Here is an 18,947-nt window from a genome sequence, read left to right as displayed (position 1 = left end):
CTTTTATCTAATGGAAAACTGGGTCCTTTAGAAGTTATATCATCTACTTATGGTCGTATTGCAGTAAGGTGAAAGAGCCAGAATATGAAACAAGCAGTCTGACTTTTTAAAAGTTCACACCATTGGGGCACCTGGGTGGCTCAGTGGGTTAAGCCACTGCTTTCGGCTCAGGTCATGATCTCAGGGTCCTGGGATCGAGTCCCGCATCGGGCTCTCTGCTCAGTGGGGAGCCTGCTTCCCCCCCACCTCTCTCTGCCTGCCTCTCTGTCTACTTGTAATCTCTCTCTGTCAAATAAATAAATAAAATCTTTAAAAAAAAAAAGTTCACACCATTAATCTCTAATGAAAGTTAATATGCCTCCTTTTAAAACTCCACATTAACCACAAAGAAATCACAGGTTAGTGCAACTATCATTTCAACCTCTGGATGCAGCTAGAACTACAGCAATAGAACTTAACCATTTTGGCTTCTAAATTCAGTGACTTCGTGAAGCTAGAAGAGCATTTGCTCAGGAGTAGAGGGCATGAGTCATTTCCTTAGGTATCTGTTTATTCATTCAACAAATATTTATCAAGAGCCTACATAGCACAGTGGTAAACCACAATTTATTTCTTGTCTACATCATTTTTGCAGTTTTCCAAGCTTCGGGACACAAATTTGAGATTTCCATTTTCATTTCCAGCTAATGCAAGGAGTGCCATGATTAATTATTAGCCATTTTAGAACTTGCATCCTTTGGTTTACTGTGGATCTCATTTAAGCCTAATTATTGTTGACCTGCAAATTCACATGACATCTAAAATATTTTAGCCAATTTTTACTTTAAAAAAATATATATTAAAAACTTCTGTGTTTGTCTAAATAAAATACTGATTGAAATGAAAATATTGTTTTAAACAGTTTAATGTGACTACCTCCTTTTTCTCAATGTATTTCCCTCTCCCGATTGATTTCAAAAACGAAATGTGTGTTTACAATCTATTTTCCATAGATCAAAGAAAATCTCCTAACCTACTCCAATAAGATTTTCAGAGTCTTCTTGATCATTTTTAGATATATTTTATAACCCTGTATATTCAATAAGATATTGAACCCACAGCAGCTCATAGAACTGCTAAAATGGATGCCCTGAGTTTACGTTAATTACAGTCTTACCAATTAAAACAGTTACACTGAATCCAAGTAATTTTCTTCCTATAATAAAGAGCAGTTTAATTTTATCTATCTTGGCTGGTTTGTGTATGTAAATTTTACTCACTGGTAACAGCTAGACCTCTAAATCATTGTGACCTATTTTTAAATAATTACACAGGGGCGCCTGGGTGTCTCATTTGGTTGAGCCTCAGACTCTAGGTTTTGGCTCAGGTCGTAATCCCAGGGTTGAGAGATGGAACCCACATGGGGCTAGGCATTTGGTGCAGAATCTGCTTGAGATTCTTTTCCCTAGCTCTCTTGCCCTCCCCCGACTCGTGCATGCATGCTCTCTCTAAAATAAATAAATAAAATCTTTAAAAATAAATGCACAAGCACAATAATTATTGTTGAAAACAGTCCTCATTTTTACATAGTGTTCAATTCAGTGATTATGTGATGTAAGTATTTAAACACTCCTATCTAGTCCTTTCCTTAACAGTTTATTTTCTTTTTTATATTGGATATCCAGGGACCTGATGGAATTGTGGGAATTCCAGGACAAAGAGGTCGTCCCGGGAAAAAGGTAGTTTTTTTAACATCTTTTTATGTTTTTTTTTAACATTCTTTTTTTTTTTACATCTTTTTCTGGCACATCTTTCTTCTGATGTGCCCCAAGTTCCATAGGATGCTGTGATGTTTTTATTTACATAGATATAAAGTAATAAAGAACTATATATTGATCTTAAAAGGCATGTTTGTATAAATTAATATTTAACTCTACTTAGGAGTACCCCTCACCTTAATTATTTAAAGACAAATTTCCTACTTTGTAGTTTCTATAAAGATCTTTGCTTTTCCTTCTCCTGTTTGCCAAAAATTTAGTAGACTATGGGCAGGAAAAGAGAAAAGGAAAACACTATCCCATTTGTGGTAATGATTGATTTTAGCTTTCACATATATTGAGTAAGAAACACAAATCAAGAATGTGGTTTATTTGTTTCTTTTATATTTTACTAAAAGATGATATATTTATAAGATACTAGAATGTTATAATGAAAAATTCATCTCTGTATGGGGTCAATAATTTATTCAACTATTGGTGAGACAGAAATTATTTTCTTAATTCTACCACAACAGTTCTAAATATATTACTATACTTAGCTTCAAATCACACCATATCTAGTTCCCAAAGTCCAATTTCATCATTTCTGCTAATATATACTCACTCTATCTTTGTCATAAAGGTAAGGACAGTATAAGTGAGAATAAAAAGTAAAGAAAAAATGAATGAGGTAAATTTTAGTAGCCATTCTTTTTTTTCTTTATTTGTGTGTTTCCAGTTTTTATTTAAATCTAGTTAATTAACATAGTGTGATACTAGTTTCAGGAGTAGAATTCAGTGATTCTTCTCTGATATACTTAGTAACTATTCTTGCCTATGAAAATAACCCCAATATTTGAAGTCTCTTTTCATCATGCATAATGTTATATCTAAAATCAACATTAGGAGTAGGACAGTGTAAGTCCTTACAATAACCTGCACCCCTGGGAATTATTACAACTAACAAAAACTTCCTGACTGTGATCAGAATCTAATTTTTCTTTTTATCTACTTGAATATCAATAATAGAACAGGTTGGTTCCCACTTTCAGAAAATGAATTATAGTACTTAAAGTTGCTTCAAAGCAGCTGTATTTTGGTGGTAGAGAATGATCAGTCAGCTTAATGGAAAACAGAAAGCAACTAACTAATTTTTAAAAGGATGCAAAATTATATAAAAAATATTATTGATTAAAAAAATTATGGATTTTAAAGGCAGACTCAAAACCAGTGAATGATGATTATGAATATATAGAACCATACACTGGAAACTTTGCGTTAAAGAGATCTTTGTGGCATCAAAGTTGTCTATAGAAACAGGATTCTCATAGGGCCTGTGTTTCTCATGGTAACAAGAAATACGTGTATGCATGAGAACATACGTACATAACAAATTTCAAGATAAAAAACTTATTTTGTAATTCAGCATTAACACCAGATCTCCCCTGGGTGTTTAACCAAAATTGTTTTTATTTTATTTTTATTTTATTTTATTTTATTTTTTCAGTGTTCCAAGATTCATTGTCCATGCACCACACCCAGTGTTCCATGCAGTACGTGCCCCCCTCATTACCCACCACCAGGCTCACCCATACCCCCACCCTCCTCCCCACCAAAACGCTTGGTTGTTTCTCAGAGTCCACAGTCTCACATGGTTCGCCTCACCCTCCAATTTCCCCCAATTTTCTTTTCCTTTCTTTCCCCTAATGTCCTCCATGTTATTTCTTATTCTCCACAAGTAAGTAAAACCATATGATAATCGCCAAACTGTGGAAAGAGCCAAGATGTCCTTCAATAGATGAATGGATAAAGAAGATGTGATTCATAATATACCAAAATTGTTTTTTAAATGTTCTTTCTCCTAAATTACTTTAAGTTATATCTTTAGGATAACCTAGGTAGTGATGGTTTATTATTGTCAGTGATGGTCTCTACTACTATTAAGTTAAAGCAAAGTTACTCTTTACTTACGGAATGTCGTCTGGTGTCATTCTAGGTATATGATATACTTAATTCATCTAAGTAAAAATTTGTTTTTTCTCACTTTTCTCTCTTACTAATGATATCCACAGGGTGATAAAGGACAAATAGGGTCCACAGGAGAAATTGGAAGCAGAGGTGCTCCTGGACAAATGGGGGAAAGTGGTCCTAAGGGTGCCAGAGGAACTAGAGGTGCTGTGGTTAGTATCTGATTTGTTTCCAGACCTAAGTTCACTGTGGATGGAAAAGAAATGTATCCATGTCCTTAAAGTTTCATCCCTTGATTAATTTTACAGAGAAAGCAATAGTTCCATTGAAAATAATCTACCTCCATGGGCTGCGGAGAATTGTAAGCATTCCACAGTACTTAAATGGCTTAGTGGTTTCTGGACACGGGAAAGGGAAAGGGGAAAAAAAACTCAAAATGGAAATAAAATATGAAATGGAGTTTTAAAAATATCAGATTATAACTCCTAACCTAAGTAAGAAAGTTTATATGCTTTACACTCAAAAATCAGAATTTAATATCTGTATAAAGCTACACTTTCAGGATTGGCAAATTGCTTTGAAAAGTAGGTTTATTTAAAAATGAGTTTTCTTTATTAGCTTGGTCTCCAAATGCTTATCTGGAGATATTTTTAACCAGTTGTGATCAATATCTATAACATCTAATGTTTAATCTTTCGCATGCATTTTATATGATGTTGGAAACAAGGCTAGCGTGGTACTTCTGAACCAATAATAGCAAAATTGTGGTGCTAATATATTTGGACCTGTTCAGAAAGTCCTAGCAGAAGAGATGCAGAATATTTGTGATTTAGTGTTTAGTGTTTTTACTGTTTTGTAAGTTTATATACAAAATGCATATATATTTTCTACTCTCCATGAAATTTCACAAATTCTAGACTTTTACCAAGGCCTTCTTGAGAGCATTGCATAATCCGTCTGTTGTCTCAGAACAAAGTTCTGAGAAAGTTTGTCTCAGGCTCATTTTACATATTCATCATTACTACTTGAAGTCTTTCTTACTTCCTTTTATTTAAATCACTAGTATTTCTCTGTTTTTTGCTTATATATTTAAAAACTTTATATAATGTGATTAATTTTTAATGAACATCAGAATTAATCTGGAATCTTGCCATCAAAGTAGGCTTCTACTTTGGATTTTGTCTAAAAAGAATATTCACTTTTTAAATGTGGACATGTATTTAACCTTCCCAGAGGTTCCGTCAAAGTCACTCTCCCACCACCGGTACTTCCTGTTAATCCTTTTGATGTTTGACAGTCTGATAAATGAAAAAGTGTGTCTCATTTTCTTTCTATTTACATTTCCCTGATTGCAGTTAAGTAATTTGTATTTTTTTCTAGAAATTGCCTTTTCATATGCACTTTACATGATTTAGATCAGGTTGTTTTTTTTTTATTGACCTGCAATAATGCCTTATATATTTTAGATAATATATTTTGTTAAATGTATTATGAGATATGTTACAAATATATTTCCCTTTCTGTCATTTATCTTTTAATATTGTTTGTGAAATCTTTTGCTGGACAGAAGGTTAATTATATAATCATATTTGTCAGTTTTTTACTTTACAGTTGAGGTTTTATTTCTTCATAAGAAATCCCTTTCCTACCTAAATTATATAAAAATACTCTTCAATATCCTTTTTAAAATACTTTTATGGCTTTATTTTTAACCCCCAACCTATATGAAGTTCATTTCTTTGCTATGAAATAAGTTGTAAAGAACTGATTTTCTCTTTTCCAACTTGATATTCAGTTGTCTCAGATCATTTAATGAACAGTCAATCTATTTCCCCCTTTTCTGAAATACTACCTTTACCATAAACTGAACTCTCAAATATTTATTGGCCTGTTTTCATTCTCTCTGTTTTCCTCTGTCCATCTGTTAGTCTGTTCTTAGGTCCAATACCACACCGTTTAAATTACTATACTGTTACAGTATTTTTTGAGATCTCTCAGGGCAAGTACTCCATAATTCATTTTTCTAAAAAGTTCAGCTCTTCCTATAATTCTCTCTTCCATGTGAACTTTAAACTCAGCTCTTCAAGTTCCTTTAATATTGAATCTTTCAGTAGAGAAGCACTATATGTCTTTCCATTTACTTATATCTTTTTACATATGCTTTAATAAAGTTTTGTTATTTCCTTCATTCTGTTATTACCTCTGTCTCATTAGGGTTTTTTTGTTCATTTCTTATGGACTTAATGATTTATAATGCAGTCCTTTTTTCCATTATATCTTCTTATAGATGCTGTTTAAGCTATCTATTTACTTTAATATTTTTACTTTATATCCACTTTAATGCTAGGTGGTTCTCATGGTTCTTTGGTTAAATAATCATATTTAGAACTTCTGGTCGTCTGATATTTGGTTAGGCATATCCCTATTCTGTTCCTTAATTTTCTCATCTCCTGTTTAGTTTCAAACACAAATAGGAGAGTTGGTACAGAAACTTTTTAATAGTAAAAAGCGTAAGACATTTTTAGGATTATTATTTTTGCTCTTTTCAGTTGTCTGAGTCACATTTTCAGTATTTTATGACATTTACTAATTAGTCTTTAATTTATATAGTATCCTCATCTGTAAAATATTGATAAGGAAAACAATAATGGGATGATTATTGCACATAAGTTGTCAATCACTTCTATTTTAACAAGTTTGACTGGAGCTGAAACTTTATTCATCAAAGCATCTGAAACTACCAATGAATATGTTTTCCTTTCCTTATGATCCCATCATAATAATACCAAAAACTATCAGGCTATATTCTAATATTCAATGATGCATATCTACCATAAACTTTGTCAGATACAAACTATATTTCCAAGAACTTAAACAAACCTATTGGATTCTAATAACTGAAAATATTTTTCTTAATATGATTAAGAATATTCATTCCAGAAGTAAACTACAGGGACATTTTTTTAGAGGGAATTTTGTGGTTTAGAAGAAAAATAAAAGAATGCTATTTTTTTGTTTTCCCATTTCATACTAAGTAAAATACTATACCTCAAAAAATCTAAATTTTAAGTAGTAAGAGTACTAAATAAATAAATCAATAAACAAACAAATAAATAATAAGAGTATAAGATTAATGGTTGAAACAGTTGTTTTCTCTCTAATATTTACTTTGTTTTTTAGGGGCCTTTAGGATTGATGGGACCTGATGGAGAACCAGGAATTCCAGGATATAGGGTAATCATTTCTAATTGGAAATTAAAATGTGTGTATTACATGAAAATGGTTATATAAAGATGTCATCCTGATTATGCCAATTAAAATGAAATCTCACTGATAAACCTTTCTAATATATTTAGGCCTCAGCCCCCTAGACAGTGAATCTTGTTTTTCTTTCAGAATATTGCAATATCTAATAGCATGGCCTTGGTGGTGTTAGGTAGAACATGCACAAATGATGTGGAGAATGTCTGCTTACTTGTCCTTTTGTTAGGGCCATCAGGGTCAACCAGGACTCTCTGGCTTGCCAGGACCTAAAGGAGAAAAGGTATGTGTATATATTGACTTTTCAATTCTAGATTTAAATATTAAATTTTTGTGTTCTTTCTGAAAATATGCATGGAAACATTTTCATGGAATAAAAGAAACACTTTTCAACTTGGGAAGTTTTGAAAATTCTAGAAGATAAATAATAAAGGACAAAAATGTAGTGTAGATGTCATTAAATTTCTTCAATTGGTTGTTTATAGATATTCATGAAATAATATATGTTAAAGCACTTTGCAATCTGTAAAGCTTGGTAAAGTAAAATTAATTACTTATCAAAACAAACTGTGAGACTACAGATTAAATGACTAACTAGTACATTTATACTTAAATTTTTTATGGATTAAGAATAGCTACAATAGTACTCCTATTGATTTACAATATCATTGGAAATCTGAAACTTTGAGCAAATTCCCAAACTGCTTTTTATGTAATTAAAGCAGATTGACTCTTCTTAGGACCTATAGGAATCTCAACTGTATAAAATAGGCTATGTTAAGCTTTGTAGGTAAAAGATTTCCATTTAAATAGATAAAGATTTTATATTTCATAACATATTACACAATGATAGCCTGCATTATTTTATTAATTTGGTTTTGTTTATAAGTCATTATCTTCATTACAGGGTTACCCAGGAGAAGATAGCACAGTATTGGGACCACCTGGGCCTCGAGGTGAACCAGTAGGTCTTTTTCTAAAATTATTTTGATGTTTCAAGATAAAATACAGTGAAGATAATAGATTTACAGCACCAATCCCATCGTTTCAAGAGGTTTCATTTTGTTAGTTTCGTAACATGACATAGACATAACATAGACATTTGTTTGTTTCGTAACATAGACATACACTATTTGTAGCTGTATAATCTAAATGAAAAATCTATTTACATTGAGGTCAAGATCCTTAGCATAATATATAGTCTTTAATACTGTAACTTTCCAAATCTAACTTTCCGCATTAAATGTATTATAACAACGTTTTGCAGACATTATAAAATTGCTATATACCCTAGACATTTTAGGGCAGATATTTCTTATATTTCTTCAGTCATCAAATTCAGATTTGTTTCTAAGTGTCAAAAAAATCTGATCTGTGTACATTTTTACAGTAATTTACATGCAGTTACCAAATGATTAAAGTTTTAAAATTGTCTAACTAGTTATTAGAACAAATATTCTTTAAAGATCCCTGATCTATAATCTTCTGATTCAGGATTTTACAAGATAACTAAACACTATTTTGAAAAGTAGCTATTGTAGTTTTGATTATCAAAATAACCACTTCTATAAGCATGTTTGACTAAAAAAAATCTTAGAGGACATATGTAAATTAATTAGGTAAAGTAAAATTGATCAGTTTATAGAAATAAATATAATTGGTTAGGGCACCTAGGTTGCTCGGTTGTTTAAATGACTGCCTTCAACTTAGGTCATGATCCTGGAGTCCAAGGATCAAGTCCCCCATCAGTCTCCTTTCTCAGCAGGTAGTCTACTTCTCCCTCTGACCTTCTCCCCTCTCATGCTCTCTCTCTCGTGCGCTCTCTTTCAAGTAAATAAATAAAATCTTTAAAAATATATTTAAAAAATAAATATAATTGGTTAAATTTTCCATTTTCCACAGATAAGATTTTTAAAAATCCTAAAGCAGAAGGATCACATTATGTAGTCATTTCTGATATTTTGATCTAGCTGTTTGGAGATGATTGAAAGTTATATTTTGTTTTAGAAATAAAGATTTTAGAATTATTTTGATTAAATCAAGCTAGCTCATACAGAGTCTCATCTTGCCTATAAGAATAAATAAGGTTTTTTATCAAATAGGCTCTAGTCTCGCTAAAGGCCCTCAGGGGGGAAAGTATGGAAATAATATAAAAATGTAAAGCAAATGGAAAAATATGGGCAAATGGTATATAACAGTGCTTGTTTTCCCCAGATTCAGGTATGCCAGGGTCAAAGAATGTCATTGAAATATAACAAATATATTAAAAGTCTAACATAAAATGCATCGTTGTATCTAGTGGACATAAGACAGATGTGAACCTAAACGAAGAATATTCTAAATCACTAATGCAGAGTCAGAGATTATTGTCTTTACATTATGTCAGATATCCTTATTCACATAGGAAAAGTTAAAATTTATCGATTAGTAGTCCATTATTAATTTTATGGTTTTGCCAAACATTTCGACTTTCTTTCCTCATCTACAAAAAGTGCTTTTTCAAGTGTATTTTAGTCTAAAAATTTGAACAGTTCATCATATCAAAGATTTTCTATTAGGAATGTTTGGCAAAAGTTAAGTGTAAGTTTATTAGTTTTGCCACTACCTTAAGGATTAAAATAAATAAATACATTTTTATTAGGTTAATTTATATTGTAAAAATTTAGAAGTTCAGGGGTAACTGGGAGGCTCCATCAGTTAAGTGTCTGACTCTAGAATTTTGGCTCAGGCCATTATCTCAGGGTCATGAGATCAAGTCCCATGTCAGGCTTCCCCCTCAGTGGGGAGTCTGCTTCTCTTTCTCTCCCTCTCCCTCTCCCACTTCACCACCCTCCACCTTCTCACACACGCTCTCTCTCTATCTCTTTTTCTGTCTAAAAATAAATAAATCTTCTAAAAAATTTAGAAGTTCACAGATTAAGGAATAAACAATATAATTTCTGATAAAGAATGATAAAGTAAGATTAGCTATTGGATACTTTTTAAAAAGATTTTATTTAGAGAGAGAGAGAGAGCAGGGAGAGGGGCAACAGGAGAGGGAGAGAGAATTTCAAGCAGTCTCTACACTGAGCGCAGAGCTCCACACAGGGCTTACTCTCACTAACCAACCACTAACCAACACTCAACCAACTGATCCACCCAGGAGCCCCAGCTATTAAATACTTTCAAAAAGATCATTAAACAGTGTCTCCCAAAGCAGCTCCCATCCTGCCACACCCTGCAGGTATCCTTGTTCAGGCCTGGCATTCTCTAAAATAGTTCTTGTCCTAATACACCAAACAAGTGGCTTCAGCCTGAACCTGCACCCTTCCAGAGTGGCTCCTGACTGGGACAGGGGCAAGGCCAACCTAAAAATATGCCTATAACAGTTGTGATCTGACCTCACAACCAGCCACACCTGGAAATACCCCACCCACAACAATGTGGTCGGTCACTGCAGCCATCTGGGCCAGGGGTCAGCCCCACTTACCAACATGCCAGCAACAGTTGTGGCCAAGCCACAATAGGAGGGCACAGAAAGCCTACACAGGGCACCCCTGGAGTACCCAGCTCTGGTGAGCAGGGGGAGTGTGCTTCTCAGGCCCAACAGACAACTTATACATGAGATCACTCTGTCAAGACCATGAGACATAGCTGATCTACCTGATACATAGAAACAAACAAAGTAAGTCTGTCCTAACAAGGAGACAGAGGAGTATGTTCTGAGCAAAAGAACAAGACAAATCAGAAAAAGAATCAATTGAAACAGAGATAAGAAATCTGCCTGATAAGGCATTCAAAGTAGTGGTCATAAAGATGCTCACCAAACTTGACAGAAGAATAGATGAACAATGAGACCTTCAACAAAGACATTAGAAAATATTAAAAAAAAAAAACAGAATGGAAGAATACAATATGAGATGAAAAAAATACACTAGATGGAACAATGACAGATTAAAGGATACAGACAGATCAGCATTCTGGAGGACAAGGTAGTAGAAGTCATCCAAACTGAATAGCAAAAAGAAAAATGTTGGAAAAAAAAAAAAAAAGAATAGTTTAAGGAACCTCTGGGAATATATCCAGCATACAAAATCAACATAAGTCTTATAAATGGACCTTACAATAAAGAGTGTAACAAGACAAAAGGAAGAAATAATAGATGAAAACTTTCCAAACCTGGGGAAAGAAACAAACATCTAGCTGCAGCATGCACAGAGAGCTCCAAAAAAGTTGAATCCAAAGAGGTCCACACCAACAGAAAATAAGATGTCAAAATTAAATATAAAGAGAGAATCTTAAAACAGTAGGAGAAAAGCAACTGGTTACATTAACACCCATAGGACCATCAGGTCATTTTTCAGAAACTTTGCAGGCCAGAAAGGAGCAGCCTGATATACTCAAAGCACTGAAAGGAAAAAATCCTATGGCTAAGAATACACTCCCTGGCAAGATTATCATTCATAATTAAAGAGATAAGGAGTTTCACAGGCAAATGAAAGTTAAAGGAATCCATCGCCTTTAAACTGGACTTATGAGAAAGGTTAAAGGGACTTCTTTAAGCGGAAAAGAAAACACCATAACTAGAGATCCAAAAATTATGAAAGAAAAAGCAAACATAGTAAAGAGAGTGGTTCAACCATTTATAAAGCTGGTAGGAACATTAAAAGACAAAAGTAGTAAAAACAGGGCACCTGGGTGCCACAGTTAGTTAAGTGTCTGATTTTTTTTTTAAATTTTGGCTCAGGTCATGATCTCGGGGTCATGAGATTGAGCCCTGTGTTGGTCTCCATGTTAGGTATGGAGCATGCTTAATATTCTTTCTCTCCCCCATCTTCCTCTGGCTCCCCGCCCCCCCAAAAAATAGTAAAAACAACTATATCTATAGTAATTACCTAAGGGATATACAAAATAAAATATGTAAATTATGACATCAAATACAAATGTGGGAAAAGGAAAATAAAAATGAAGGACTTTTTTATTCTTATTCTTGAACTTAAGTGTTCTTGATGTTCTTGAACTTAATGTTCTTGAACTTAAGTGACTATCAACTTAAAATAGACTGCTAGGTACTATATTAGGTATTAAACATGAAACTCATAGAAACTACAAAACAAAAACCTATGATAGATTCACCAAAAAAATAAGAGAGAAAAGAATTCAAACATACCACTAAAGATGACCATCAAATCACAAGGGAAGAGAACAGGAGAATAGAAAAGAACTACAGATATAACCAGAAAACAATTAACAAAATGGCAGTAAGTACATATCTTTCAATAATTACTTTAAATGTAAGTGGACTAAAGGCTCCAATATAAAGGCACAGGGTAACTGAATGGATAAGAAAAACAAGACCCTTCTATGTGCTCCTACAAGAGACTCACTTCATACCTAAAGACACACGTGGATTGAAAATGAAAGGATGGAAAAGAAAATATTCCATTCAAATGGAAATGAAAAAAACCTGGGTAGCATACTTATACCAGATAAAATAGACTTTGAAACAAAGATTGTAACGTAACATAAGGAAGGACATTACATAATGATAAAAGGATCAATTCAACTAGAAGATATAACAATTGTAAATATCTATGCAACCATCTTAGGAGCACCTAAATTTATAAAACAACTATTAACAGACATAAAGGGAAAAATCAACAGTAATACAATAATAGTAGGGCCTTTAACCCTAACTTATATCTGTGGATGGATAATCCATAAAGAAAATCACTAAGGAACAATAGCCTGAAACGACACATTAGACCAGAGAGACCTAATGAATATATACAGAACATTCCATTCAAAAACAGCAGAATACTCGTTCTTCTGAAGTGCACATGGAGCATTCTGTAGGTTAGATCACGTGCTGGGTCACAAAGCAAATCAATAAATTTAAGATAGATGAAATCATATCAAGCCTCTTTTCTGATTACAATACTATGAAACTAGAAATAAATACCAAGGGAAAAAACTGGGAAAAAGCACAAGCACAACTTGTGGAAGCTAAACAACATGCTACTAACCAAATGAGGGATCAATGAAGAATTAAAGAGGAAATCAAAAAATACCTGAAGAAAATTGAAAATAAAAACAGTATCCCCCAGTCTACTAAATACAGTTATATGTCAATAAAATAAGCAACCTAGAAGAAATGGATGAATTCCTAAACATGTATAATCTTCCAAGACTGAATCAGCAAGGAATAGAAATTTGAACAGGCCCATTACTCGTAATGAGAATGACTCAGTAATCAAAAAAACTTCCAATAAACCAAAGTCCAAAACCAGACAGCTTCACAGGTGAATTCTACCAAATGTATAAAGAAGCATTAATACTTATACTTTTCAAACTACTCAAAAATAAAACAAAATTAGAGGAAGGAATGCTTTCAAATTCATTCGGTGAAGCTAGCATTATCCTGATACCAAAACCAGATAAAAAGCAGTACAAAAAATAAAATAAAATAAAAAAGGAAAGGAAGGAAGAAAATTGCAGGCCAATATCATAGATGAACATGGAACATAGATGCAAGAACATAATGCAAAAATCCTTTACAAAATACTAGCAAACAGAATTCAGCAATACATTAAGAAGATCTTATACCACAATCAAGTAAGATTTATTCCAGGGATGCAAGGATGGTTCAGTATTTCAAATCAACTTGATACACACATTAACGAAATGCAAGATACGGTGTCTGGGTGGCTCAGTTAGTTAAGTGTCTGCCTTCAGCTCAGGTCATGATCCCAGAGTCCTGGGATCAAGACCCACTTCAGGCTCCCTCCTCAGCAGAGAGTCTGCTTCTCCCTTTCCCTCTGCTGCTTCCCCTCCTTGTGCTATCTCTCTTTCTGCCAAATAAATAAATAAAATCTTTACCAAAAAAATGGAGGATAAAAATCATATGATCCTCTCAACAGATGCAGAAAAGCATTTGACAAAATTCAACATCCACTTATGATGAAAACTCTCAATAAATACCTCAGTGTAAGAAAGGGCATATAAGACAAACTCACAACTAACATCATACTCAGTGGTGAAAGCTGAAGCTTTTCATCAGGAACAATAGAAAGATGCCTACTCTCACCACTTCTATTCAATACAGTTCTAGAAATCCTAGCCATAGCAATCAAAGAAGAAAAAGAAAGAAAAAATATCCACATTGGTAAAACAAAAGTAAAACTGTCAATATTTTCAGATGACATTGTACTATAAATGGAAAATAAATATTTCCCAAAAAGCTATTACAACTCCTAAACTAATTGAATAAAGTTTCAGGATACAAAATTAATATGCAGAAAACTGCTGGATTTCCATATAATAATAACAAACTATCAGAAGAAGAAATTAAGAAAACAGTCCCACCTACAATTGAGTCAAAAATAATAAAATCTCTAGAAATAAGTTTAACCAAGGAGGTAAAAGACCTATATTCTGGAAACTGTAAGACATTGATGAAAGAACTAGAGATGACAAAAAACCATGTTCATGGGTTGAAAGAATTAATATGGTTAAGATGTTCATACTATCCAAAGCAGCCTATAGATGTAATACAATTCCTAGCAAAATTCCAACAGAGTTTTTCATAGAGCTAGAACAAATGACCCTAAAACTTATATGGAATGACAAGACCCTAAATAGCCAAAACAATCTTGAGAAAGAAGAACAAAGCTGTAGGTATCATGCTGCCTGATTCAAGGCTGTGGTTATCAAAACAGTACAGTACTGGCTGTGGTTATTGAAACAGTACAGTACTGGCACAAAAATACATACATATATCAATGGAACAGAATAGAGAACCCAGAAATAAACACACACTTCTATGATCAATTAATCTATGACAAAAGTGGCAAGAATATACAGTGGGGGAAAGATAGTGTTGGAAAAACTGGACAATACATGTGGAAGAGTGAAACTGGACCACCTCTTCCCACTATGTACAAAAATAAACTCAAAATTAATTAAAGGCCTAAGTATAAGACCAGAAGTCATAAGAATTCTAAAAGAAAACAAGAATAAACTCTTGCACATCAGTCTTAGGAATATTTTTTGGGATCTCTCTCCTCAGGCAAAGGCAATAGAAGCAAAAATAAACAATTGTTCTTTTATCCATTTTGAGTTTATCTTTGTGTACAGTGTAAGAGAATGGTTGAGTTTCATTCTTCTACATATAGCTGTCCAGTTTTCCCAGCACCATTTATTGAAGAGACTGTCTTTTTTCCACTGTATATTTTTTCCTGTTTTGTCGAAGATTATTTACCCATAGAGTTGAGGGTCCATATCTGGGCTCCCTACTCTGTTCCACTGGTCTATGTGTCTGTTTTTATGCCAGTGCCATGCTGTCTTGGTGATCACAGCTTTGTAGTAAAGCTTGAAATCAGGTAATGTGATGCCTACCGCCAATTTTATTTTTGTTTTTCAACATTTCCATAGTGATTCGGGGTCTCTTCTGATTCCATACAAATTTTAGGATTATTTGCTCCAGCTCTTTGAAAAATACTGGTGGAATTTTGATCGGAATGGTATTAAAAGTATAGATTGCTCTAGGCAGTATAGACATTTTAACAATGTTTATTCTTCCGATCCAAGAGCATGGAATGGTCTTCCATCTTTTTGTGTCTTCTTCAGTTTCTTTCATGAGTATTCTGTAGTTCCTCGAGTATAGTTCCTGTACCTCTCTGGTTAGGTTTACTCCCAGGTATCTTATGGTTTTTGGTGCTATAGTAAATGGAATTGATTCTCTAATTTCCCTTTCTGTGTTTTCATTGTTAGTGTATAAGAAAGCAACTGGTTTCTGTACATTGATTTTGTATCCTGCCACGTTGCTGAATTGCTGTATGAGTTCTAGTAGTTTGGGGGTGGAGTCTTTTGGGCTTTCCATATAAAGAATCATGTCATCTGTGAAGAGAGAGAGTTTGACTTCTTCATTGCCAATTTGGATACCTATTATTTCTCTTTGTTGTCTGATTGCTGTTGCTAGGACTTCTAATACTATGTTGAACAAGAGTGGTGAGAGTGGCCATCCTTGTCGTGTTCCTGATCTCAACAGGAAAGCTGCAAGCTTTTTCCCATTGAGGATGATATTTGCTGTGTGTCTTTCATAGATAGATTTGATGAAGTTCAGGAATGTTCCCTCTATCCCTATACTTTGAAGCGTTTTAATCAGGAACAGATGCTGAATTTTGTCAAATGCTTTTTCTGCATCAATTGAGAGAACCATGTGGTTCTTCTCTCTTCTCTTACTAATTTGTTCTATCACATTGATTGATTTGCAAATGTTGAACCATCCTTGTAACCCAGGGATGAATCCCACCTAGTCATGGTGGATAATCTTTTTAATGCGCTGTTGGATCCTGTTTGCTAGGATCTTGTTGAGAATCTTAGCATCCATATTCATCAGTGATATTGGTCTGAAATTCTATTTGGTAGGGTCTTTGCCTGGTTTGGGGATCAGGGTAATGCTGGCTTCATAAAAAGAGTCTGGAAGTTTTCCTTCTGCTTCAATTTTTGGAAACAGCTTCAGGAGAATAGGTGTTATATCTTCTTTGAAAGTTTGGTAGAATTCTCCAGGGAATCATCAGGTCCTGGACTCTTGTTTTTTGGGAGGTTTTTTGATCACTGCTTCAATCTCGTTACAGATATCAGTCTATTCAGGTTGTCAATTTCTTCCTGGTTCAATTTTGGGAGTTTATAGTTTTCCAGGAATGCATCCATTTCATTTAGGTTGCTTAGGTTATTGGCATATAACTATTGATAATAACTTCTGATGATTATTTCTACTTCCTTGGGTGTTAGTTGTGATCTCTCCCTTTTCATTCATAATTTTATTAATTTGGGCTTTCTCTCTTTTCTTTTGGATTAGTGTAGCCAATGGTTTATTGATCTTATTGATTCTTTCAAAAAACCAGCTTCTAGTTTCATTGATATGTTCTACTGTATCTCTGGTTTCTACCTCATTGATCTCTGCTCTCAACGTGAGACAGGAATCCATCAGAATCCTAGAGGAGAACATAGGCAGTAATCTCTTTGATATCAGCCACAGCAACTTCTTTCAAGATATGTCTCCAAAGGCAAAGGAAACAAAAGCAAAAAATGAACTTTGGGGACTCATCAAGATCAAAAGCTTCTGCACAGCAAAGGAAATAGTCAATAAAACTAAGAGGCAACCCACGGGAGAAGATATTTGCAAATGACAGTACAGACAAAAGGTTGATATCCAGGATCTATAAAGAACTCCACAAACGCAACACATACAAAACAGACAATCATATCAAAAAATGGGCAGAAGTTATGAACAGACACTTCTCCAATGAAGACATACAAATGGCTATCAGACACATGAAAAAATGTTCATCATCACTAGCCATCAGGGAGATTTAAATAAAACCACATTGAGATACCACCTTACACCAGTTAGAATGGCCAAAATTAGCAAGACAGGAAACAACATGTATTGGAGGGGATGCAGAGAAAGGGGAACCCTCTTACACTTTGGGTGGGAATACAAGTTGGTGCAGCCACTTTGGAAAACAGTGTGGCGATTCCTCAAGAAATTAAAAATAGAGCTTCTCTATGACCCTGAAATTGCACTACTGGGTATTTACCCCAAAGATACAGATGTAGTGAAAAGAAGGGCCATCTGTACCCCAACGTTTATAGCAGCAATGACCACGGTTGCCAAACTGTGGAAAGAACCAAGATGCCCTTCAACGGACGAATGGATAAGGAAGATGTGGTCCGTATACGCTATTGGAGAATTATGCCTTCATCAGAAAGGATGAATACCCAACTTTTGTAGCAACATGGATGGGACTGGAAGAGATTATGCTGAGTGAAGTAAGTCAGGCAGAGAGAGTCAATTATCATATGGTTTCACTTATTTGTGGAATACAACAGGTAGCATGGAGGACAGGGGGAGATGGAGAGGAGAAGGGAGTTGAGGGAAATTGGAAGGGGAGGTGAACCATGAGAGACTATGGACTCTGAAAAACAATCTGAGGGTTTTGAAGGGGTTGGGGGTGGAAGGTTGGGGGAACTAGGTGGTGGGTATTGGAGAGGGCACAGATTGCATGGAGCACTGGGTGTGGTGCAAAAACAATGAATGCTGTTATGCTGAAAAGAAATAGAAAATTAAAAGAAAATATACAATTGTATTATATCAAACTAAAAAGCTTTTTCACAGTAAAGAAAACCATCAAAAAACAAAAAGGCAGCCTTATAAATAGGAGAAGATATTTATAAATGATATATCTGATAAAAGATTACTATCCAAAATACACAAAGAACTCATACAATTCAACAGAAATAAAACAATCTGATTTTTAAAAAATGGATAGAGAACCTGAATAAGTATTTTTCCAAAGAAGACATACAGAAGGCCAAGTGACACATGAAAAGATGCTCAACATCACTAATCAGGGAAATACAAATCGGAATCACAATGAGATTTCATGTCACAGCTGTCAGAATGACTAGTATCCAAAAAGAAAAAAGAGGAGGAGGAGGAGGGGGAGGGAGAGGAGGAGGAGGAAGAAAAAGAAAGGAAGAAAGAAAGAAAATGTTGGTAAGGGTGTGGGGTAAAAAGTAACCCTCATGAACTGTTGGTGGGAATGTAAATAGGTATAGCCACTATTTAAAACAGTATGGAGATTCCTTAAGAAATTAAAAATAGAAATAATGTATGACCCAGCTATTTGACTTACAGGTATTTATCTGAAGGAAATGAAAAACATTGAAAAGATACATGCACCTATATGTTCATTGCAGCATTACTTACAATAGCCAAGATATGGAAACAGCCTAAGTGTTTACTGATAGATGAATGGATAAAGAAAATGTAGTATGTGCGCGCACACACACACACATACACACACACACAATGTGATATAACTCAGCCATAAAAAGGAGTGAAATCTTGCCATTTGTGACGATATGGGTGTACCTAGAGGGCATTATGCTAAGTGAAATAAATAAGAAAAAAATACTGTATGATTTTACTTATAT

At 34.1% G+C, this 18,947-nt stretch overlaps 1 protein-coding gene across 5 annotated transcripts in view; it reads left to right on the top strand.

The window, feature by feature from the left end:
- Positions 1–18,947, top strand: part of COL24A1 (collagen type XXIV alpha 1 chain) — a 411,639-nt gene that overhangs the window by 305,246 nt on the left and 87,446 nt on the right. For 4 of the 5 annotated variants that reach the window (XM_045064802.1, XM_013056205.2, XM_013056206.2 and 1 more), the window contains 5 exons: positions 1,665–1,718; positions 3,809–3,916; positions 6,885–6,938; positions 7,195–7,248; positions 7,873–7,929. In XM_045064802.1, the coding sequence (XP_044920737.1) occupies positions 1,665–1,718; positions 3,809–3,916; positions 6,885–6,938; positions 7,195–7,248; positions 7,873–7,929 (327 nt within the window). The remainder of the gene's footprint in view (positions 1–1,664; positions 1,719–3,808; positions 3,917–6,884; positions 6,939–7,194; positions 7,249–7,872; positions 7,930–18,947) is intronic. The other variant, XM_045064804.1, reaches the window with a different exon arrangement.

Source organism: Mustela putorius, unplaced genomic scaffold, assembly GCF_011764305.1.
Source record: "Mustela putorius furo isolate JIRA1106 unplaced genomic scaffold, ASM1176430v1.1 tig00003853_pilon_pilon_pilon, whole genome shotgun sequence".
In the NCBI taxonomy this organism is placed as follows: Eukaryota; Metazoa; Chordata; class Mammalia; order Carnivora; family Mustelidae; genus Mustela; species Mustela putorius.
The sequence above is the reverse complement of the archived record's forward strand: the minus strand, read 5'-3'. Positions and strand labels throughout refer to the sequence as shown.